The 26,614-nt window shown below is 38.5% G+C and overlaps 1 protein-coding gene across 4 annotated transcripts in view; it reads right to left on the reverse strand.

Annotated features, from left to right (window-relative positions):
• Positions 1-26,614, reverse strand: part of LOC129779975 (zwei Ig domain protein zig-8-like) — a 629,574-nt gene that overhangs the window by 329,970 nt on the left and 272,990 nt on the right. For all 4 annotated transcript variants that reach the window (XM_055787791.1, XM_055787789.1, XM_055787792.1 and 1 more), the window contains exon 3: positions 6,700-7,829. In XM_055787791.1, the coding sequence (XP_055643766.1) occupies positions 6,700-6,895 (196 nt within the window). In that variant the 5' untranslated portion in view covers positions 6,896-7,829. The remainder of the gene's footprint in view (positions 1-6,699; positions 7,830-26,614) is intronic.

Consider the following 26,614-nt stretch of genomic DNA (forward strand, 5'->3'; position numbering starts at 1 on the left):
CGGTAGTCTTTTTTGTTTATAAGCCCTATTCTAAGTTGGCTTCGATTGATTTCATCTGAATACCAGTCCGGATTTGCCGTTTTGTTTTCGAAACGACAAAGACATCTACAAAATAAAAATTTAAAATAAGAACACATTTGCCCTGTCAGTGAGACAAAAACCGGATGTCGGTTCTACCCCGAAAGTAATTGAAATATCAAAACAATACTTTTGAGCATATATATGCTACAAAACCACCCGCTGATCGGTATTGTTTTGTTGTTTGTTTTGACATAAACGCGACTACCGCAACTGTTTAGAGACAAGTGTGTACAAAGGGCATCGGAAAAGTGGCAAAAATTGCTTTTAACTGGAAAAGCCAGAGGGTGTCGGTTTTATCCTGATTTCCCCTAAACAATGCATCGAATAAAATAGGTAGGTTTTTCCGATTTTACTTTCAGCTCACATGCCTTACAATGCAACAGGCGGCATTTTTCCATGCAATCCGAGAGTTAGTTTACATGGTTTGGTTTCTTTCCGCGATGTCACGTTGCATCGAGAGAAAGAGGAGTATAAATTGGCTGCTCAATGGATACAGCATTTGATCGCACTGTAGACAGCGATCCGCTAACACGATGTGTTAATGCTGAGAGTTAAATTGGAAATGTTACTGCTGTGCCCATTGTTAGATAGTTGTTAGTTTTAGAAAGACTTTTGGGTTCTGCAGTTCATTTGCCTGTGAAATAGAATGAAGGACATTGTGTTATGGAATACGATTGATGCTTCTCTACTCATTTGAGACTCGATTTTGCACATGTCACGTTGCATCAATAATAAGAGGATTATGAATTGTCTCTTCTGTAGTTTCAATTGCTAGTAACTACAATCTGTCCAACTTCTATAAGACCACCCTGAATCTATTTCGTTGCAACACAAACAATTAGAATTTCAACAATATACATTCATAAATTGTTGAATGCTTGGAATAAAGTATATTTAACGTCATTTTCGTTCAAAAGAGTTGTTTGTTTATTTATTGCGCTTAAATATGATAATTCCAGCTGTCCAGTTTCTATAAGACCATTTCTAAATTCATAAGTATTATTAATTAAAAATTGAAAACGATCGGCTGATTTACATGTCAATAATTGGCAACCTTGCCATTTCGGCTAATAACCTGGAAAATTCGTGTTGGAATACTATTTACCAAATGTTGCTGAACGAATTTATCGATATTTTTCCATGTTATCGAAATTGCGAGCTTGAGCTCTTCAATCGTGGTTTATGTACCGTTTTCCCTCAGTGTAGACTCTGCGTACAAGGATCCCCCTAAGATTTTTAACAGGATTCAAATCTGGAGAGCAAGCCAACCAGTTCAAAGAATGAAGTTTTTGGTCCTTAATCCATTGCTTAATTTCCTTGCTGATAGGAATAGTAGCATTGTTTTGCTGGAATGTGATTTTTTTGTGACTATATCCACCCAAAAACGGTAAGAGAGAGGATTCCAGAACATGTATGCAATCCTTGAATGATGTGAAGCTATCTTGAGCTTTCCGATTGCACAACTAAATGTATTCTTTTGGAAACATGCTTTGTCACAACATACCATGTCCCACTGTCGGTTCATGAGAGCTTTGGCAAAACTCAGACGTCTTCCGATTTGAGATGGTGTAAGATGAGGAGCTTTATCCTTTTATACCCTCTTTATTTGAGATTTTTTTACCAAAATTTGACAAATGAGCAATATCACCCGAGTAACATTTAAATTGAAACATTGCTTTATTTGCATAAGCGATTTTGAGGTATTCGAAGCTGTTCCAGCTATTTCCCGCTAATCCCGCTTCGATTTACGTGGAGCTCACTCCTTACCGTATCCTTGAGAATTCGTCAAATAATTGAGCACTACTTTATGGGATCGTCCAATCCGACGAGAAATTTCTCTGATACTTACATTTTCTTGGTGAAATGCATCGCTTTGTCTTTCTTTTCTCTCCGTAAGCACTTTTCCCTTCGGCATTTTTCAGATCTATTGATCATTACAACTAAAACAACGGAAAAATGTAACTGGTCTTATAGAAACTTGACACTTGAAAAATACGAAACCTTTGGTTTACGCTCAGCGCTTACAAACACACACACACATGCAAATCATGCAGTGTATGGTAGTCACCAATACCAATACACTAGATTATAAGTAAAAGCATTGTTTGTTTACAATGGCACAAAGCAGCAAGATCATTCCCTGGTCTTATAGCAGTTGGGCAGAGTGTATTACGATTCGTGAGCCATCCAGCTAATAACCTGTCGGCGGGGTGGCGATGGCTCCCATCAAAATATTATCAACAAATAAAAAACTTAAATACAGAGCCTCAATAAAACAAACCAAGAGGAATAAGAACCAAGAAAGTGAGAAGGTATACCCAAACTTAATATTTAGCACATCTTTTGACATTTTGATTTATATCATTAAATGAGCTTAAAAATCAGGGTACGTTTATGACAAGGTATCCTGGACTCGAAGGGTGTCCGACGCGATTCACTTATACACTCTCAACTATGACATCTTAGCTTTGACGGAAAGCAGCGATCGCAATGCAAGTTTTCTACTGTTCTGCTACTTTTTATTTGAAAATACGTCAATTATACTTGAGATAGAGGTGTTAGTGAACCATTAAAGTTAAAATAACGGAATTAGTACCTAGGATGTGTTGTTTCTGTGTTGCTTTTTAAAGTGGTCTTTTTACGGCGGCTCGACTGCGAAGGAATATATATATTATATTTCTATTTTCAGATAACTCTATGGCTCGATGTGTGGCATCCGGATGCGTGAGCGTTCGGTCACCCGGACTGGAGTCCAACTCGAATTATGAAAACATATCCCACAAATTATCATTCCATCGATCCCCAAGGGATGTGACTATTCGGAAGAAATAGCTTTGGACCGGACCTGAACAGCAATACTAAAAACATGCACATTTGCTCGCTTCACTCAAGTCCAGATTGTTTCATTCATATCGATGGCTATGATGGATATTGTACTTATATCGACAAAAACTGATACAAACAGGTAAATTTGAACAAATCCATATTATAGGTACAATTATTACACACAACTGTTTATTTTTAGCTGTTCCTACTGTCAGAAAGGCCATCGATTCTCATGCCTCGGGAAATCAAAACCGGACGGCTTGCCGAAAGGCCTTGATTGACATCAAGCAAGAGTAAAAATTCATAAATCATCCATAACAATTGGTCCAGTTTTCTAATGGGACGAAACATGAATATCCCGAGAGGTATATTCCATCAAATGAAATCGAGGGCAGCACTATCAACATCTCTAATGAAAAACCTAGTGATACTGCTAGTTCTGATAGCTTAATTCAAGCACTGCAGTAGGAGGTATCGAAGAGCTACCGATAGCTTCAGGAAGCTAAAATCCGAATTACCGAACCACACTTTCTCAAATGTATTGATTAGGTTTTGAATCTGAATAGATTATCTTTAGGCTGCAATGAATAAATATATACATTAAGCTAAAATACAATACATATAAACTTGCAAAGCTAACCGTCACAGGCTCACTACTATTAATGCACTAGTCAGTCCAGACTACCTTTCCATATACGTACCCTGCTTGAAAATAACAAACAAAATGAGTTACAATCCCATACTGATACAACATTTGCTCAAGCGAGTTTGTGCATAGCATATATGTCATTGCAATATAAGAGCAATATCAGAGAGCAAAACAAGATACATAAAGGGTGTGTCACATCAAATCGCATCACGGAAAAAATGCTGTAGAAATTTAATTTTGAGGAATTATATCTTCAGCTTTCGCTTATAATCAGATACGAGTGTATAGATCACGTTGGCCATGCTTCACTGTCAATTTTTCGTAAATTTGGAAAAATGTCGTCGAACGAAAAAGAGCGTCGTGAATTAATCCTGTGCACTCATTTCGAAAATCCGGAGTTGTCACATCGGGACATCGGTAAGATGCTGGGAATCGTCCAATCCACGGTCAGCAGAGTACTAAAACGATACTTCGAGAACCTAACCATCGACCGGAAGGTGAAGAACGGCAAAAATGGATGCTCCGTCAGTGAAAAAGATCACAAGGGCGTAGTAAAGCAGTTTAGACGTAATCCGAGAAGTTCGGTCCGAGATGTCGCCAATAAGCTGAATTTGTCAAGTTTATTCGTCCAGCGGACCAAGCAGCGGGAGGGCCTGCGTACATACAAGGTTCAGAAGGCTCCTAACCGCGACGAAAAGCAAAACATGGTGGGGAAGACGCGAGCCCGGAAGCTGTACACCGAAATGCTGACGAAGCCGCATTGCCTGGTAATGGACGACGAAACCTACGTCAAAGCGGACTTTCGTCAGCTGCCGGGCCTGTTGTTCTTCTCCGCAGAGGACAAATTCAGCGTTCCGGAGGAGATTCACAAGCAGAAACTATCCTAGTTTGCCAAAAAGTACATGGTGTGGCAAGCGATCTGCTCTTGCGGAAAGCGGAGCGCCTCCTTCGTGATGACCGGCACGGTAAACGGGCAGGTTTACCTTAAGGAGTGCCTACAGAAGCGCTTACTACCACTATTGAAGCAGCACGAGGGCCCGACCATCTTCTGGCCGGATCTCGCTTCGTGCCACTATTCAAAGGATGTGTTGGAGTGGTACGAAGCCAACGGGGTCACCTTCGTGCCAAAGGAAATGAACCCGCCCAACGCGCCGGAGCTTCGCCCAATAGAGAAATATTGGGCGATTATGAAGCAGGCCCTTCGGAAGAACCCAAAAGTTGTCAAATCGGAGGCGGACTTCAAGAGAAAATGGATTTCTGTTCAAAAAAAAACTACAACCTGACGTTGTACAGAACCTTATGGACGGGGTAAAGAGGAAGGTGCGAGCATACGGGCTTGGGCTCGAAGTATGAATAAAAAGAAAATGCCAAAAGTTGTTTAATAGTTTTTATTTTACTGTCAAAAATTTTCAAAAGGATCGGTCTACTGGGCGAATTTCTACAGTGTTTTTTCCGTGATGCAATTTGATGTGACACACCCTTTATTCACTCATTGGGCATAGAATTCTCGCGTAACTTTTGAAAAGGTCCTATGTAACAAATGTAAACAAATCGAGTTAATAGATGCACGCTATTAGTCTTTAATCATTGAATGCATTACAAAAACAATCGTTCACGTATCTATTTTCTTCATCTTTTTATCGCCGATACAAAAAATATCCAATGTACAGATTCGGATTTTAAGCACCCGGCTGTTACTTCGGACGCCACTTTCCTCCGATGCCCGAAACGTCCGAAGTAACAAAGCAGTCAAAACAACACGAAGTCGTACTTCGGTCGTTTTGAGTTTTTGTTTCTTACAGTAGTTGTTATCGATTTCAGTTCAATTCAACGGGTGATAACAATAATAATCTGTCTTTAGAACGAAATGCTGATTTTTGGATTGTTGTTTAGTAGTTAATTTCAAATTCTTATCGTGCAACGTAATATGTCCAATGTGCAAACGCGGGCAGTCAAAACGTCCAATGTAACATTTTTCGCTCCTTGGCTTCAACTTTAAACTCAAATCACGGAACAACAGCTACGATTGGTTTTGGAGAGCTATTCTTGATCGCTAGTGGCGAGAGGAGCGATAAAGATCGATAACTTTTAAGACAATTCGCGGAATAATGTTCGGGTCTTCAACTTCGTTTTTCTCGAGTTGACGAAAATGTTACATTGGACCTTTTCAAAAGTTACGCGAGAATTGCTTAATAATGTTTGGAAAATGCTTATCGAATTAGGAGCCCGCAGTTCATTCACTTTTTTCGTTCTATTTTGACAAAATGCACCTTTTCATACCTAATGCTTTCCCGTGGAAATTTTCAAATTCAATTATTATACAAAATCATGACTACCTAACTCTTTTTTGGGTTTCGGACTGTTTGCTGAGTGAATTTAACAACTCAGGTTAACCCGAAACGCACATTATAGCTGCTCCAAGCCAAAATCCTGATGCTGATGAACTGAATATAATTAAGTTTAGTTCTGTGGTGGCGATGCTCAATGCGGAGACCACCAAAACTAACAAAAACCTGACACTAGACCAACTCCTAATGAATCTCTCCGAAAATTGCGGGCGCTCACATCAGCGCTTGCCGTGTGTGTAAGACCAAACGTTGATAACCTAATTATCTGGTGGTGGTGGTGGCCTAGATTTATGCTGAAGCTGAACCAATCCAGAGGATGCGGTTGCCAGGAGAGGAAAAAAAGTTTCACCATTAGACTGCATTTGCACGCGCGCTCTGACCGAAAGCCCTTTGCATTTCGATGCAGCCGAAAATTTGCCGCTGCACAAGAACAAGTTTTTTCGCTCGCTTCTGACTTCTGGTAAGGCACCTTTCGTACGGCTCGAGCTGTTGAGTTGAGTCCTGACTCCTGACGAAGCGATGAAATGTGACACATAGAGAGACGCGCGAACCCGTCGAAGCAATTTAGAAATCGACAAATTGGGAGGAAATTCAATTCGCTGGAAATAGGAGATTCTACCTAATCGGAAGAATTCATCTCCGAAAATCCGATCTTTGATTTAATGGGAAACAAAAGCATTTGCCCGAGATGTGGAGAGAGAGCGGCATGATTCAATCGTTATACAAATTTTCCCGGAGACATAATTCACCCGAGCTTATCTCGAGCGATCGAGGAAATCTTCAAAAGCTACTCACCGTAATGATGTACCCTTTCGGGCTTATCCCGGGCGCCTCCGCCGCTACTTCCGCTGCTCTGTTGGATGCCATTCAACGCCGCCGAGGAGTCCGCCACGGTATACATCAGCGAAAGGGCTATCAGCGTGGCCCGCGTCAATGTGGCCACCCTGCGACTCGAAAGTGTCCTGTTTCGAAAGGTTTTTCTGCTGCTCATTGTTCAGTGTATTTAATTTCTCTCTGTCTTTTCCCTCGCAGCGAGTGCTTCCGCGAGTCGTTTTATTTGATTTCGTCGTTATTAATTTGGCTTTCTTCGCTTTGTTTTCGGTCCGTTTATACTTGCTTCTTCTTCTCACTCATTGTGGCCTCGTTACGAAGATGTCAGTGCTGGTCGGTTGTTTTCAGTGGGGACGCGCTCTAAAAGGGGCGTTCTTCGTCCTGGCAATTTATTGCCCTCATTAGAGAAAACTTCCTTCGCGTGTGTTTCATGTTTCCGCAATTGCTTCCCGTGCGGGGCGCTATGGGGACGGCCGAAGGGGCAGAGGAGGAATTAAGCCGGGAACATAACGGTAAAAAATTAGACGAAATAAAAAGTGGCATTAATAATGATATATTTTCACGCCTTCTCCTCCCGGGCCTTCCTGCCTATCCGCGCGGAATTTTTTCGCTATTCCGTTCCTTTCGCCCGGGCTTTTGAAAATTATTTGTCGGAGCTACCACAATTCAGGCGGAAGGCCAACGGCGAAAATCTGAAGCCGACCTGCGGGCAAAATATGAACATAAATTAAATAAATCACTATGTTTGCCTCTGAGACTCGTTCTGAGGGCGAAACAAGAATGAGAAGAAAAAAAAACTGGCAAAAAGCAGCCGTAAAGCGGTCAGGTTTGTCTAGCCCACTGCACTTAATTTCAGCCACTTCACTTTCGCCCCCTCTCTCTTTCATTTGCAGTCGCCTGCTCTTTGACTAATGGAGAACGATTTTTTTTAGTCTTCACCGAAGATAGGAAAACTCTTCCGCTCGAGACCTTTCAGCACTAAGCAACAACACTTTGGCTCGCGCTCTGGAGCATTCGCGGACACTTCAAGTGCAGACGAGGGCCTTTGGCGCTTCTGTGGGAAATTCACGCGGCACGATAAACTATTCGGTGATCTGAAAAAAATAGAAACAAGAGAGAATGTTGTTAAAAAATTCCATCTATTAGAATTGAAAATCAGTCGGTTTCAGATTTTCTGTCTTTCACTGCTCGCAACTATTGTTGTCACACGTACAGAATTATCTGGAAAGGTACAGATTTTTTCGATTTTTTTTTTAGTAAAGATTCTGTACGGTACAGATTACAGATTTTTGTACAAAAGTACAGACAGACATGCCCAATCTAACAAGCATGAAAGAAGTATTGGAAGCGTTTTCAGGTTTTTTATGATGAGGAATGAATACCGTGCCTAAAGCTTGTTTCAGAATGAGCGAATTTTTCATCTGTTCGTCCTTGCGAAATGTTTTTTTTCTCAAGTCATTCACAATGAATTACGAAAAACTTGCGAATCTGTCAAACTATCGTCCCGATGCTTGTAATCTAATTTCCAGGTTCCTTGGAGACATTGAGGAAGATTGAGGAAGTCCGTCGATTGCCATATAAATACATCACACTTACACAACAGAACAACAGAACAGAACATACCTTGGCTGGCGCAAGCTGGGAAGAGAATCAGTAGTGGTCAGTGGGTATAATTTCATCTTCTCTACTCTCTCTAGAGAACTGGAACCCATGAAGGAAGCTGGTCACTCAATTTCGAGGATTTAAAAGGAGCCAGTGTACCATTACGAGGCCGCTTATTTGCTGGATTGAAAATTTGAAATGCTGCGCGCGCACCCAATGGCTGAGTAGACAAGCTAACATCAGCCTTCTTCCATCCTGGCCACGTTCCGTTCCGTTCATCGAGGAGAGGACCACATATCCAGCCTAGCCCGATTTGAGATACACTACACAGCCATACATACACTGATACACTTTACATGAATTTCAAATGAATATTGTAAGTACATTTAAAAACCTTATCATCATTTGTATGGTATCGCACAGTTTTCCCTTTTGTGTGGAGTGACGTAGGAAATCATCAACGGTTCCCTAGACTTCGGACCTGGACGTCGTCTTGTAGAGGGCACCTGGGTCGAGTAACCAGGTTCTTCGCGACGCCCGAATAATTTGTAAATTTTTCTGTCTCCATCTCATGCGCTTCCGGGCAAGGAAATGACAAGCTTTTCAAGAATAATATTTCTAGCTCATATTCTTTTGTTAATGCAAGAAAAGCCTCTTCCAGTGACTTATCCGTTCTTTCATTTGTAGTTTTTGTTCTCCTTCGTCTCGATTTGTCTTCCTCTTGATTTCTTCTTGCTTCTTTTTGAGCTCTATTAATTAGATGCTGCCGGTTTTTGTGTACATCATTTTCCACCACTTGTGGAATTCGGCTCGTTGTTTGAGCAATGTTGCAATCCTCTATACTCGAGGGAACGGTCTCTGGACTGTACGATATTAATGGGATAATATAGAGCAGATCCTGATCCTCTTCTTAATACTCAGTATTTTCTATATCTAATTGCTTCTCTGGTATTGGAATACTAGCTGACCTGGCAAACGTTGTTCTGCCATATAATTTTGTATCTATATATATAAAAATGGATTTCTGTCTGTCTGTCTGTCTGATTCTTATGGACTCGGAAACTACTGAACCGATCGACATGAAAAATACAAATGAAACACAAATTTTTGTATAACTCGGGAATTAATCAAGCAAATGGAACGAAATTTGGCATGTGGAAGTTTTAGGGTGTAATAAATATTTTTACGGTGGTTAGACACTCCACCCCCCTCTTTAAGGGGGGGGCTGCCATACAAATGAAACACAATTTTTTGCATAACTCGAGAATTAATCAAGCAAATAGAACAAAATTTGGCAGGTGGAAGTTTTAGGGTGTAATAAATGTTTCTATGGTGGTTAGATACTCCACTCCCCTCTCTCAGGGGGGGCTCCATACAAATGAAACACAAATTTCTGCATAACTCGAGAATTAATTAAGCAAACTAAATCAAATTTGGCATGTGGAGGTTTTAGGGTGTAATAAATATTTTTACGGTCGTTAGACACTCCACCCCTCTCTTTAAGGGGGGTTTCTGCCTTACAAATGAAACACAATTTTTTGTATAACTCGGTAATTATTCAAGCAAATGGAACGAAATTTGGCATGTGGAAGTTTTAGGGTGTAATAAATGTTTCTATGGTGGTTAGACACTCAACCCCTCTCTCAAAGGGGGGGGGGGGTGGTGTAGGCTGCCATACAAATGAAACACAAATTTCTGCATTACTCGAGAATTAATCAAGCAAATGAAACCAAATTTTGTATGTGAAGGTTTTACGGGGCACGAAAGTTTTCTATGGTGAATACACTCCTTCCCCCCCTTCTCTAAGGGGGGTTACCACACAAACGAAACACAAACTTCTGCATAACTCGATAACTAATCAAGCACAATTTGGGATGTGAGGGTTTTTGAGTATAAGAAATGTTTCTATAACTTCTACACCCCTCCCTCCTCTGGAATGAAGAGGGGGTCCCATAAAAATATTACACATATTTCAACCAAAAATATTCCAACCAAACATTACAATTGAAAATTTTCGGAAAACTCTGAAGGAATAAAGGAAAATTCGGAAAATTCAATTCCCATATGTTCTACAATTGCATAGTGACAAGTGCTGTTAGTCCATTTGATGTTTGCACTAGCGAAATTGATCTTTGTTCGAAACTGGAAATGGATTTTAATGTGATGAAACGCACTCCTATATCTTCTTCTATCTACTATATAGATTCCACGTGGATATCGAGCAGTAACGTGAAGGTTTGACCGTGTATTGCATCGGACCGTGGGAAAATGGCCTTCTCAAACCCAAGTGCAATGTGCAGATGGAGATGGGATCTATAACTTACAGAGAAATAGAGCGCTTTAGACAATAACCGCCGAGAAATTGAAACAAAACACACAAAAAAACTTTTTTCAATTTAATGTATTCCATCATCGTAACTGCTTGATCTCTTTAACCCTTTCGTTACGAGCGTCGTCTATAGACGACATCCGCGCGACGAGCTGTGTACGAGCGTCGTCTTTAGACGACATGAAATTTATACTGCTCTTCGATCACACCAGCGCTATGTGCATAGTTTTCGGCGCAATGCTCCGTACAGGGGTAGCACTTCGGCGGAGCACACTGCCGTAATGAAAGGGTTAATGGTCAATATGAAGTGAAAGAAGTAATATATGTTTATCGTAAAATGGAAAAATAAAATGAACAAAATCAATATTAACTTCGTTAAAAATAAAAAAAGTGAAAAATATGCGCTGTTGTTTTTAATAAAGACGGCCAAATTTAATAGTTGATATATAGGATATCATTCTACGCTTTTGATGGTGTCATTGATGAAATCCCATATTCCGGAATCCGATTGCTTTGAACTTCGATCGGATCTCACTATTCGTCTTTCGCATTTTGAAATCCGATCGTCCTTAATTCAATTATGCTATGAAATGAAGCAATCTTGCCTTGTTGTAAAATGAACATCTAAATAATTAAACCGTATTTGTGGAACAAATTACTCAGATTAGCAGACACAAAATCAATTTTAAATTGATAACATTTGAATGAAAATGTGCTCAATGTTGCTTAAATACATAGAAAACTTAGAAGCCATTACTTAATTCTGCTTGATTTTGCGCCAAAATTTACATAATATAAAATCATTATCAGAGACAATTTTCGTTCAATATTTTTCCCTACTTGCAGAGAATATGGTATCCTGTTACACAGGACACATATTAGGGACTATTTTCATTTTTTTCATTACCACTTTTCGCTTCACAGAAATCGAACACGAAGCTCAATGTCGAATTTTGTTCAGAACGTATTTTGTCGACTTTTGAACGTATTTTGTTGACTTTTGTCATTCAACTGAATAAATCCAGCAACATGTTGGACGGAATACGTGCAATTTTGTGACGGAGCTAATTAAAGACTTTATTTCTTTTGTTTGAACACACACGTGCTGTCATGACAATGCAAACGTTTTGGACTGGCAACAACAAAGGCTGTGTCGGTGTTGCTCATGAAAGCGTCTCGCAAGTGAATGTATTATTCCTCAAACCGCTTCTGATGATTGCATCATAGGTATCGCAGTCGTTCGCTTTTTACCGTTGCGTGTATGTTAACCATGGATTGCTGGCACAGCTCAAGACATCGTAGAATGACCTCGTTGTCCTGACCGCGTCGATTCATCACACATAAGAATCCATCGAGCACACACACTCTACACTCTCCTCCAGCCACATGTTTACAAAATATCATTCGAAATCAGTAATGATGTTCCCAATGAATGAAGTAACTGTGGCGCATTGGATCTACACAGCTCTTCGTTTGTTTTGACGTGGGACTACGTCTAACCGGAATATATGGGGGTAAAATGAAAACCTAAACGCAGAACATGCAGGAAAAAATGAAAGATTCCAAATGCTTATAACTCGAACATTTCTTACTGTATCGGAAAGATGTTGCATCAATTGATAGGGAATATTTCTACGCATCTATCGCAATTAATAAAATGTTATTCATCATTAGATAAACAATTGAATAACAGTAAAATGTTAAGCGTTATCTAAACGCCCTAACTACTTTGTTTAGATTGGCCCGATTTACAGTTTCCTCAACACAGCCATCTTAACCAAGCAGCCTTGGGGAAAACGGCATTGCAAATACAGAAAAGTGTGGGGATTTTTGTTCTCACCGAAATGTGTTCCCTAACACAGACTTCAAAACCAAGCAGTGTTGGAGAAATCGACATTGCAAATACATGAAAGTTGGGGGTATTTTTGTTCCGAATGAAATGTGTTTGCCTAATGCGAGCGCTACACGATTCGTCCAACGTTTTACTCGAATGTTGGACTCAAGCATTTGACTCGATGAATCGACAAATGTTGTGACGAATGTGCTGCTACACGGTGAAGTGAATGTTCGATTCAATGCAATCGGTCCAAACAATCGGCGAGTATTTGGATCGAATGTTTATTGTTTTTATTTACCATCAAAAACGTTAAGAAACTTGATGACGATGCGACTATTGAAATTGCTGCCGTAGCAATTGTACTGATATCGGGCTGTAAATTAAAAATGCTTGAAATCAACATTATTAAACTGCAATATTTTGCCGAATATTTTGAATTTTATGAACCAATTTCATAGTTCCCTCATCTAAAACTTGTAAACAAACCAATCTGTCAAAGATATATTCGGACGAATCGTGTAGCGGTGTATCGAATGTCATCGAGTGTCGAATCAACGAATGACAAAAATCCTTTGACTCGTGCCACTCGCGTTGGAAGGTAATCCACAACGAACGGATTACCTTCCAACGCGAATATTCGACACTCGACATTGGAGGTTCGTAGCTCGTCAGTCGACTACACGATGCGTCGAATCATCGAGCGTCCAGCATTCGAGGGTGTTCGTAGCATCGTGTAGCGCTGGCTTAACACAAACTTCTAATTCATGGAGCGTGGGGAAATTGACATTGCAAATTCATGCAAGTCGGAGCATTTTTGTATCGACTGAAATGTGTTTCCCCAACACAGACTTCAGAGCCAAGGTGTCTGAGGGAATTGGCATTGCAAATTTTTGCAGGACGGTGTTATTTTTGTTCGGACTAAAATGTGTTTCTCTAACAGAGACTTCTAATCCATAGAGCGTGGGGAAATTGGCATTGCAAATGCATGTAAGTCGGGGGTATTTTTGTTCCGACTGAAATGTGTTTCCTCAACACAGACTTCAAATCCATGGAGCGTGGGGAAATTGGTGCACCCGTGGCCGAGTGGTTAGCGTCTCACATTATCATGTCGGGTATTCGGGTTCGATTTCCGTTCTGGCCGGGGATTTTTCGTAAAATAAATTTCCTTCGACTTGCACTGTGGTCACGTGTATTCAAGAGCTTGCCCCTTGGAATACATTCAAGGCGTGTAATTTGGCTTAAGAAATCTCAACCAAGTATTAATAAATGACGCGAGTTAATGCATACGTTGAGAAAGCAAAAGGAAATTGGCATTGCAAATTCATGCAAGTCGGGAGCATTTTTGTATCGACTGAAATGTGTTTCCCCAACACAGACTTCAGAACCAAGGTGTCTTGGGTATTTTTGTTCCGATTGAAATGTGTTTGCCTAATACAGACTTCAAAACCGAGGTGTCTGGAGAATTCGGTTTTGCAAATAAATGCAAACTGCAAGTACTTTTGTACTCGCTTGCCTTTGTGCAGGCTAGAATATGTTTCCTGAACACGGTATAAGTTGAAGTTGTTGATTCATGCAAGCCGAGGGTACTTCTGCACCCGCATATTTTTTTGCACTCCGAAAAGTGTTTTCCAAACACGGATTACAAAAACGGGTACGAACACAACGCTTTGGCTCGGTTATTCAAGATTGCATTGAAGGATATGCCTTCATATCTCCTATTCACTGAATTTCTGGCACTGAGTACCTGAAGTTTATCAAATCAAACAAATTCGCTGTTCGAGAAGTATGTACACTTGAGAGATGCGAACTTCAGAGGGAAATGTGAAATAAAATATTCGTTTGATAATTCTTCCGTTTACATATTTTGTCCTAGGCATCGTACCAAACGACTTTTCGTTTTTTTCGGCTGTCATTAAATTTACTTGTAACGAAAAACATAATCTATCACAATGCATGAATTGACCTTACATTGTATTTATTCAATATGTTTACTCACAAAGCAAATATATTAAATTCGATTGAATTCGGAAATTGTTTCATTCAATCAGAAATTTAATCAATACAAACAAATGATTGCTAAACTAACCTAGTCCCACATCAACTTTGTGGTTGTATCATAGATATAACCCACCCATTTTTTTGATCAGGATTGAGCGTGATTGATACTCTCCATTTCGAGCATGTGTGTGATTAGAATAATTTCAATACAGGTCGGACTCGATTATCCGGAATTTTAGACTCGATTATCCGGAGTGTTATTTTTGATTTTCGGAAATTTTGAATAATTTGTATAATAATTCTATATTATGAATATTAGCTATTCATAATATGGGTATCAAAAGAAAGGGCTTGACTAGTAGAACACAGTTATTCATGAGAAAATCCCAAAAATGTATCAAAAGAAAGTTCTCGACTAGTAGAACATAGCAGATAATGAAAATCCAATTTCAAGATGGCCGCAGTCCCCAAACAACTAATTACTTTTTGAATGGTTTCATTCAGCTTGACCTGTTTCTATGTATGTTTGAATGTTTGTTGGGTTGTCCCACATTAATAGAAAATTGACCCCGTTCCTCTCGAATGATTGATCTGAAATTTGGAACATACATTTCATTCTACTGTCATTATAAAATTGCGTATTCCATGATCTTGAAAAATTCATTTTGGATTTGGAGAATACACTACACTATGAACAACATAAATTCGAAAAGGTGGCCGCCACTAAATGGTCGACAATATATTTTTGCAATCCCCTCAATATTGGTATCAAATGAAATGATTTGACTAATAGAATACAGTACAGGTCGGACTCGATTATATGTGATTCGATTATATACAATTTTGGACTCGATTATTTTCTTTTTGGAACAAAGTATGTTTTTTATATTTCAAGAAAAAATGTAACCTTTCAACGTTAAGGTGCAGCTTATGTGGCTATTACATGTACAGTGTGGTAAAAATCGTGATTTTTGAAGATTTTGCTTGAATTTTCACCAGGAATTGTTTATATCGAAATTGCAGCCAAATTAAGAAAGATAGAAATTGTGTGTCAAAGAACAAATTGTGGAGCGATTAAAGAACTTCATTTCAATTGATAGAAACAATCTAGTTTAATATAAACTTTTAGGATAAAATTAATAATAACACATTACAAATTATTAACTTTTAAGTGTCTCACTTCCAAAATGTTCTCATCTTTCAAATGAAAGCATCAGAATCGCCTTCCGTAGCGCACTTTTTAATGTAGAGCCAGTATGAAGCAACAGAGTCCGAAACAAAAAAAAAGTTCTGTAACTCCGTTATTGTTGAATTTCGAACATATGCGTAGGTGGATTTTTTTCATCAAATATGATCGTCTATCACCTCCTGAGAGAATCTGGATAAATTTTTTTTTTCATGTGAGAAAGGTAGCTTCTGACTATAAGGGGATGAATCAAAAATCAAATTCCTCTTTTATTTTCAAAAAACGAAAAATACATGTAAAAAAACAAATAAAGAAAAAAATTGTTTTGACTCGATTATCCGGAGAATTCGATTATCCGGAGTGAAAAAAAATCAATACTCCTGATAATCGAGTCCGACCTGTAATTGATTTCTCTCATCCAAAAAGGCTTCCAGCTCGCCGGCGATGCGCCTAGCTTTAGTCGAATTGAGATTGCTCCCGTTTTCCCGTTTACCAAGTTTTTGGGTATAATTTCATTAAATCTGTCATGCCGTTTCGGAGGAGTTCGACCATGAACATCGTGATACGAGATTTTTATATATATGGATGTTCGTTTTGCCTGTAGAAATAAGTTTCATTCTAATTAATTATTTATAGAATATTCGAAAAGTGACTTACAAGTTAGAATCGGAAGGCTGACTTCTATTTCGATTTTAATTGGACCCATAGAAACAATTCAGATTTGAGTCTCTCGGTCCATAATCCTTGCCACGTTCCTGGAGAAAAGAAAGTTGTTCGCACCAGCACCATTTTTTTATTTCTGATTTGCCCCACTTTTCTACGATCTCCAATATATGTGTTCTTTCATGAAAGTATCGTATAAATTTTTGCAAATTTTCGAACAATATGCACCACCTGTGAAGAGGGGGGGGGGGGGGAGGTGAAATAGGTAAATTACTGATATGAAAAAATATAGAAGGTTGTGTCCAAGACCACTTTGTTGACGTAGAACTACGTCGTTATTTTGTTCAAGTCGCTTGTTGATAACTTCGAATATTATTTTACACACACACGATTAGCTTAGCTGTCATATTTGGTGGAGATAGTTTTGCTACTGTCATGCGGAACCAAATGACACACAAAATTCCTGAACAATTATTTTCTTGATAAGCCGATGATAATCTAGTTTGGTAATTCCCCACACAATTACCTCTATGGAATGGCGTCAGTTTGATGTAATGACATCAGCGACTAAGGTATTTGGTCGCGTCCACAGCTCAATTCGAAACGAAGATATGTGATGACGCAGAACAAACAAGAACGAGCAATGTTCATTGATTCGTATCTAGAACGATACTGAAAGTTACCCTCACCGAGATCCAATACTTATGCTCCAGGCAAATATTCCCTTCCTTTCTTTTCTTTATTCACGGTGACTTTAAATCATTCCATGATCGCCGATAATTTGGGAAGGGAAGCTTACAAATGGCTCGCAAAGGGATTGTAATATATAGTATAAAAAACAAATCTTATGGAATTTCCGATTCGTTTGGTAGGTAAATCGTATAAATCCGCTCGCGGTAAAAATAGTTATAAACGTTAACTTTATTTCACAAAAACGTGACCTGTTTTCTGATTTGGTACTCTTAATGAAAGACGTAGACGTCAAAAAAAAAAAACTTACCAATTGAATCGGAAAAACGACTCGCTATCTCTTCCCACATCCTCCGCATTGCAGTAGAGTCTCTATTTACCTTTGAATTGACTTTCCACAGGTCTGGCATTTCTTCCACCATGTCAATGAGTTTTTCTTTCGAAAATGGTTGTATTGAAAACGACATTTTGATTCAAATGAAGCGATTCAAAACCGAACAAATCGAAACAAGAACAACATTAACATCGAAAACAAGCTGATACAAAATTACTGACAATCTGCGTTCATGTATACCTAGAACTTTTTGTAATTCAATAATAGAAGATTCAGTAGAGTAGAAATAGAAATTTGATAAAATATTTAAATATTATTATAATGACGCAATAGCTGGCCAGCCTAAACATTATTTCATCGTTCCATCTATGTAAAACAGAACGACAATTTCGATATCTTCTTGCACCCATCTATAATGGCTTGTTCCAACTGTATGATGTATGGAGAGCGTTCTGTCAAAGCAATGCGAATTTGTATTTTTTCACAACAAAGTTTCAATAAGTCAAACACCGGTGGCTAGACGTGACACACACCTAGCACTCTTCTCAAAATAAACTCTTTTGTTAGTATTATTGGTCTTGAAAACAGACGATAAATGTGATGCAGTTGCAAGGTATATTGCGTAGATATCATCCTCGATGGAGACATTTTTGCGATTGGAACGCGAAACTAATTCACACATATCATTTTCCTTGTGAGCCGACGATGAGGGCCTAGCTCGATATTTCCCTACATAATGTGACGAGAAACATGATTACGTCTGCTTTGCCATGGCTCGGTTCGATGTGTTGACTGCAATGCCAGATGCACAGCGAGTGAAATATTCGCTCGCGTCCACAGCTCGAGGGGAAACGAAGATGACACAAAACGACCAGAATAAGCGATCTTCGCTGTTTTGGGTATATAAAGAGACTGACAATTTAACTCAGAGGCGATGCAATATTTATTCGCTAGCGACAGCGTACTTACTGTGCAAGTGTGGAGTTTATGTCGCAAATATTTTCATTTTGTTATCCCCTTCGTTGTGTCTATTCTCGCGGCTGCACAAGTTGTCCGTTATTGACAGCACGGTTAAGTAAGCACAGTAAGCACAGTAAGGCCAGAACAAATGTACGAAAAAATCTGAATACTTCCAATTTTCATCTATTCAAACCATTTACATACTATGGGGCTGTAATGAACAGCGTATCAAACAAATCTTAGAATTTCCGATTCGATGGGTATGCAAATCGTCAAAATCCGTTCGCGGCAGAAATAGTTATTAGCGTTAAATTTATTTCATAAAAACGTGGTCAGCTTTTTGATTTGGTACCCTTAATGAAAGACTCTACGTTCTACGTCAAAAAATATCATTTCCTTCCGGCAATCACTGAGACTGTCAACAGTCGGCGAAAATCTTTGTTTTGATCCTTAATCAGGTGAGTGAAATAAGAACAGCGAACTACGTCGAGATTGCGAATAAACGTTCAACCAACGAATTGTTCGCATAAACTGACGTAAGGCGTTTTTCAATTGAATTGAAATAACTAAAGCTCATAAAACTCCCCCGGTCCACTTTTGACAGTCAATATTTGTTCAATAATCTTATATGAATTGTTCACCATCATGATTATTCAGCTAAAAACACAAAATACGCGTTTTCCCAACACTGAGAGTTTTGCTGGTTGCGTCAACTATGCATATTTGGGAAGTACTACCAAGACTTAAGACGATTGGCAGGGTTGGCTTTTATGGGACCATTTCAGTTGTTTCGAATTTCGAATAACAATTATCAATTTATTTATTTAATTAAATAATTTCATTACGATACGATAGATGAATGACCCGGAAAATACAATTTTTCTGGGGTTTCAAGTTTTTTCTTTGACCTTTATGCTGAAAATTAAAATAAAATGCCTTTGATGATTGAATAGAAATGTAAAATATTTATTCTATATTTAACGAAAAGACAACTCTTATGTGGAATAAATAAAAAAATGGGTGGGTTATATCTATGATATAACCGCAAGGTTGACGTGGGACTACCTTAGCTTAGCAATCATTTGTTTGTATTGATAGTAAAAAGATTGTATTATGCCATGTGAAGTCGGAAGAATTATCAAACGATTATTTTATTTTACATTTTCCTCTGAAGTTTGCATCTCTCAAGTGCACGTACTTCTCGAACCGCGAATTTGCTTCATTTGATGAACTTCAGGCACTCAGTTTCGATTTTGACATGTACGTCGAACACATATTGTTTAATCAATAGGCGTTATCGCAGCAAATGGTTATCAACATTCTGCCTAATCATCAAATGGTATGCGTAGAAATTCAGTGAGCAGAAGATATGAAGTCATATCCTTCAATGCAATCTTGAATAACCGATCCAAAGCGTTGTGGTCGTACCCGCTTTTGTAATCCGTGTTGGGAAAACAATTTTCGGAGTGCAAAAAACATGCGGGTGCAGAAGTACCCTCGGCTTGCATGAATCAACAACTTCAACTTCTACTTTTTGTACTATAGAGGCTTCAAACTTGAAAGTTCATTCGCCTCTAGTGTCTGCACGATTTTCCCAGGTTCTTACGTTTAGGAGACCGTTTTAAGGAAACTTATTCTAGTCTGCAAGCGGGTACAAAATTACTCGCAGTTTGCATTTATTTACAAAGCCGAATTTTCCCAGACATCTTGGTTTTGAAGCCTGTGTTAGGCACACATTTCAGTCGGAACAAAAATGACCCCGACTTGCATGAATTGGCAATGCCAATTTCCTCTGACACCTTGGCTCTGAATTCTGTTGAGGAAACACATTTCATTCAGAACAAAAATGACCCCGACTTACATGTATTTGCAATGCCAATTTCCCACGCTCCTTGGATTTAAAGACTGTGTTAACGAAACCCATTTCAGTCGAAACAAACCTTCATGTGTTTGCAATGCCGATTTCTCCAACGCTGTTTGGTTTTGAAGTCTGTGTTGGGGAACACATTTCGGTGAGAACATAAGATCCCACACTTTCATGTATTTGCAATGCCGATTTCCCCAAGGCTGCTTGATTTTGATGGATGTGTTGGGGAAACTGTAAATCGGGCCAATCAAAACGAAACAGTTAGGGCGTTTAGATTACGCTTAACATTTTACAGTTATTCAATTGTATATTTAATGAAAAATAACATTTTATTAGTTGCGATAGATGCGTAGAAATATTCCCTATCAATTGATGCAAACATATCTTTCCGATCCAGTAAGAAATGTTCGAGTTATAAGCATTCGAAATCTTTAATTTTTTTCTGCATGTTCTGTGTTTAGGTTTTCATTTTACCCCCCATATATTCCGGTTAGACGTAGTCCCACGTCAATAAATTGGATAAAGACATTCGATTTTTCATAAATCGATTCAGCAAAGTTCGATTGATTCTTTGGTACCGATTTAATCAGTGAATCGATCCTTATGCTGTTTAGAAAATCGATCCGTCAAGATCGATCTTTTTCTAAAGATCGCCCAATCGTAGATTGAACATCTTGGCGGCAGATCGAATATTTTATTGAATGTTAGTATGCAATCTTAAATTTAGTAAGACTAGATGAAAATGTGGCACCACTGCTCGAAACCGCTGTGCGACCGCCAGATTGAAAATCACAAACTAAAACTTTAATAATCGCACGCCCAACACCCCCATAAAGAAGCAAGAAGTTCATCGAAAGTACTATTTCTGCGTCCGTTGCAACAAATGGGTGTAATAAGACCAGACAGCACATAGCAATATAAAAGCAGGTGTGTTCGGTTAGACGGAAAGGGACAGCAATAAGGGAGCAAAATAACAAATGCTGGAAAGCACTCAAGCTTACTGTCAGCTGATAAGTGAATTGGAGCCGAAAGAGGGGTAGTGAGGGTGGGGACACTCTCCCAGTTCTTTCCACATCGGTGTGTGTGTGTATGTGCGTTTTTTCCTGTCCTTTTTCCCACCAAAACTGATAGCGCAGCGCACTTGCCGCTGGAAGAAAGCAGCAGAATGTGGTGGCAATGTCTGCGGTTTTGTAGAAATTTGGATTTCTCTTGTTCTGCCCTCGAAGCCATCACGAAAACGAGCACTCCGGAATCGTGTATGAACTCAGACAACACACACGTGTTTCTGAGGTTTCCTGCAGGATTTAGTTGCTGCGTCGGGCGGCGCAGAGGATGGATGATGGGCAGGGGCAGGAGACTGTGGGAATACTGTGCCAGCGAAAAAACATTGTTTTTAGATTATTTTCTACCTCCGTCGAACAAAAGTCCTAATTCCACCAGAGCGGACGGGAGAACCGACTGAGGGGAAAGCAGATCTTCTGTCTTGAAAATAAGTTTTCCCATCGCACTCTCTGCAGAAAGGTATGAAGGTACAAGTATGCACACACACACACACACTCACACCGAGCTCTTGTAATGTGGTGAGAAGGAAAATGTTCTTTCGGTGCGGAAATGGAAGAATCGATCCGTGGTCCGGATGGGACTTATGCCCGGATTTCAACGATGCTCCGGATGTGAGTCCAAGGTGTTGAATGGGGGATAATTTACATGCAGAGTCAATGTTGGATTTGCGATTACTTGTCTGGAATAGTAAATTGTGGTTCAATCCATGCCGGTTCGTGGGAATGTTTGTGTGCGGACGGATAAGAGCTCTCGAGCTGGAGTGCTGGAGACAGATGATAATTGGAAAGAGGATCAGCGCAATTGATATTCTGCTATATATATGGGAACGGTACATTGTTAAAATAGATGCGTATTCCATCGATAGCTTTTCTATTTAATATTCGTATTTCTTCTGAAAAAACACAACAAATATTAAAAAAAAGAAATTTTTTCTCGAATGGCCCTAACGTTGCCGAGGGAACTTTCGCCGTCTAAATGAGATTATTTAGTATTGAGGATAAAGTGGTCAACTGCTTGTTTGGTAATATAAACATTGACTTTATATGTCGCATTGATATTCACCCTAAAGTGCGAACACGAAATTATTGCGACACCGAAAGTGTCATGCCAATTTTCTTATAATGTTGAGAATCTAACCAAAATTTTAGGGTAGTTTTATACATATATTTATTTCAAAAATCAAAAGAAAAATTAATCGATGGAGCCTTGAGTGTAAAATTGAACTCATTTTCGCTTGATGCCCTCCATCAAAGTCTTTACAGTGTCATCCGGTACCAGTTTATCAGTTTTTTTCCATTTTCTTAACATGTCCTTCTCGTCTTTGACTGTCTTCTTGCTCTTCCGAAGTTCCCGCTTCATTATTGCCCAGTACTGCTCCACCGGGCGCGCTCCGGACAGTTTGGCGGGTTCATGTCCTTTGGAACAAAATGGACAGAACTGGCCTCATACCACTCCAGGACACATTTAGAATAGTGGAATGATTCCAAATCTGGCCAAAATAGCGGAGCTTCGTCGTGCTGCTGCAAGAACGGCAAAAGGCGCTTCTCGAGGCACTCAGATTTGTAGATCTCGCCATTTACTGTGCCCTTTGTCACGAAAGGCTCACTCCTCAGCCCGCAAGAGCAGATGGCCTGCCAAACGAGATATTTGGAGGCGAACTTCGACATTTTCTTCTTCTTAAATTTGTCGTCCACATCGAACTTGCTCTTGGCGGTGAAAAACTCCAACCCCGGAATTTGCTTGAAATCGGCTTTTATATACGTTTCGTCGTCCATCACACAGCAGCCATATTTTGTCAGCATCTTCTCGTAGAGCTTCCGTGCCCGAGTTTTAGCCGCCGATTGTTGCCGCTCATCGCGGTTTGGGAAGATCTGTACCTTGTACCTTGTTGTGTAGTCCAGCTCTCTTCTTTGCATTCTGGACGTAGCTCTGCGACATGCCGATCTTTTTAGCCAAATCACGACTTGAGACGTAGGGATTTGCTTTAATCATCCGCTTCACCTTTCCCTCCGTCTTCTTGTTCTCTGGTCCCGGTTTTCTTCCAGCTCCTTTGCCGTGGTCCAACGTCAACCGCTCCTGGAACCGCTTCAACACTCTGGAGAGGGTTGAATGGTGAATGTTCAACATTTTTCCCAACTGCCGGTGCGACAGGTCAGGAAATTCCAGGAGTTTGGAAAGAATTTGTTCTCTCGACTCGCGTTGGTACACCTCCATTTTCGTTGAATCGAAAAACACGACTTCGAGTTTGACAGCATGTAGACAATACACATCAATGAGAAAGTGTTCAAAATTTGGTTGACTTTTACCCAATGGTAAAAAAGTTATGCCCTGTTGAATGAGTCGCAATAATTTCGTGTTCGCCCTTTATATTTGAAAAGTTTCATGACTTTTGAGTCACCCTGTACTTTAGTGGAGCTATTGTGTGTCAACATATAAATAAAAACAAATCGCACTCTCGGTATCCTATCGGATGTAGTTTTGTGCGCATCGTATTGTGGGGGATACCGGCCTAATTAATACTTTGTATGCGTACTATCGGCATTAAGCGCAACAGTCCGAAATCCGAAAATGGGCGATTGCGGCTTGCTAGAAAGCATTTCATTTTCGGCGTCAAATGAGCAAATAATGGCATCTGTTCCCAACGCTTTAAAATGTCTGTATGTATGGAAGCAGACATCCCTTTCTTTTGACGTAGGATTACGTCTTTCGGGAACATATTGGGGTACAAATTGAAAATCGAAAATCGAGCACATCGTGAAAATTGTCCAATTTTAAACGCTTATTGCTCAGTCATATAATGATGGATTGACGGAATTTTTACGTCATTCGATTTCGGCACTCTATAACAATGTTTTATATTGAATAAAATAATATATGGCATGAAACAAACTATCGAACAATTGAAAAATCTCAGCTCCTATCCTAACGGAAATATTCACTTTTAATTGGTCGAAATGGACGACACATGCGGCGGTTCCTTAACAGAGACATCAAAACTAAGCTGCCTGGGGGAAATCGACATTGCAAACACAAGAAAGTAGGGGGAGCTTTTGTTCCCACCGAAATGTGGTCCCTAACAGAGACACCAATACAAAGGTGCCCGTGGGAAGTCGGCCTTGCAAATATATGCAAGCCGGGCGCATTTTTATATTGAGAGTAGGGTGAGTGATACGATTAATTCTAGCAAATAAAGTTTTAATTTGGAACTTTAATGTTGGTTGCTTCGTAAAATTTCATATCAATGACCGATCGTGTATTGTGAAAAATTTAGCACAAGTGTAAGTGTAACATTGTATATGGTTGAAGTTGTGTTAAAAATGACTTGATATGTGAAACGATTTATTTCAATTTTCATAAATAAAAACTAAGGTGTGTTCCCGCTCGAGAACGGGTTGTTCGGTTTAAGCTGTCTGTTCTGTGTGTTCATTTTCACCAAGGAAAGTGGCGAGAAAAAATTGGGAAAGTGAAGAAATATTTAGCAATTCCAAATGAAATCGTCCTAAAAATGCAGATTTTGAAAACTCGTATTTTTGATTCCAATGAAATTGTGTATTCCGTTTGGGTTGGAGGAAATATGAGTTTTCCAAAGCAATTGGGATTTTTTTGACGCAAGCGTAACTTTTGAAATGGGCGTATCGATTTGAGTAAGAGTAATCTTTGATAATTTATATCTCAAAAAATATGGGTCGTACCGAAATAGTCTCTTAGTAAGAGTTATAGAGTATTGATGATTGAATATGAAAAAATGTACACTGAGAAAAAAATTAGTACTCTTTTTTTATTTACAAAATAAAAATTCAATTTGCAATATCCAAAATACATATTTTTAATTTTTTTTAAATTTTTTTCATACAAAATAGAAGTCATGTAGAAAATTAAAAAAATGGGCCCAAGATGGTAAAACTATTTTTGACAAACTTTGTAGATCATCGAATTTTTAGGAATTTTCGAAACTTCGAGTTTTTGTATGTTAGCAGTCATTTTTAATCATAAATTATGAATCCTGATGTGATTTAAAACAAAAAGGGTTATTATCAATCTTCTTCTAAATGCAACCATTCTCGAGATATTTAAAAAAATATTTCTAATTAATTGTTTTTTTTTTATAGTAAATAATCCCTTCTAATATGTTTGTCGTGTTATACCGTCATGTTCAAGAAATTTTATGAATTTGCTTATAATTTCCAACAACTTTTCCAAATACATCATCATGGTTCATTTTTTGACTCAAGTGTAACTTTTGAAAAGGTAGTATCGATTTTAGTAAGAGAAATCTTTGATAATTTATATCTCAAAAAATATGGGTCTTACCGAAATAGTGTGTTAGATAGAGTTATAGAGTATTGTTGGCTTAATTTGAAAAAAATATACACTGAGAAGAAAAATTAGTACTCTTTTTTTATTCACAAAATAATATTATAATTTGCGATATCAAAAAATCTGTATTTTTTATATTTTTTTCAATTTTTTCATATAAAATAGAAGTCATGTAGAAAATTGAAAAAATGGGCCCAAGATGGTGAAACTATTTTTGACGAAATTTGTGGAACATCGAATTTTTAGGAACTTTCGAAACCTCGAATTTTTGTATGTTAGCAATCATTTTTAGCCACAAATTATGAATCCTGATGTGATTTAAAACAAAAAAGGTTAGTATCAATCTCCTTCTAAATGTAGCCATTCTCGAGATATTTAAAAAAATATTTGTAATTTATTGTCTTTTTAATAGTAAATAGGCCCTTTAAATATGTTTGTCGTGTTATACCATCATGTTGATGAGATTTTATGAATTCGCTTATAATTTCCAACAACTTTCCCAAATACATCGTTATGGTAAAGACATATGTTTAGGAGTTACGTTACGAAACATTCGAAGACATGTGGGTTAATACAAAACGTAGCGAAACTAAAAAATCTTTTTTATCTTAATACAAACTTCAATCAATCATAGAAATTGTTGGAAATTATCAGAAAATTCATAAAATTTCATGAACATGACGGTATAACACGACAAACATATTAAAAGAGACTATTTACTATAAAAAAGATTATAAATTAGAAATATTTTTTTAAATATCTCGAGAATGGTTGCATTTGGAAGGACATTTATAATAACCTTTTTTGTTTTAAATCACATCAGAATTCATAATTTGTGGCTAAGAATGATTGTTAAAATACAAAAATTCAAAGTTTCGAAAATTCTTTAAAATTCGATGTTCCACAAATTTCGAGTACTAATTTTTCTTCTCAGTGGAGATTTTAGAAGGAGATTGATAATAACCTTTTTTGTTTTAAATCACATCAGGATTCATAATTTGTGGCTAAGAATGATTGTTAACATACAAAAATTC

This window comes from Toxorhynchites rutilus, chromosome 3, assembly GCF_029784135.1.
Source record: "Toxorhynchites rutilus septentrionalis strain SRP chromosome 3, ASM2978413v1, whole genome shotgun sequence".
NCBI classification, from domain to species: domain Eukaryota; kingdom Metazoa; phylum Arthropoda; class Insecta; order Diptera; family Culicidae; genus Toxorhynchites; species Toxorhynchites rutilus.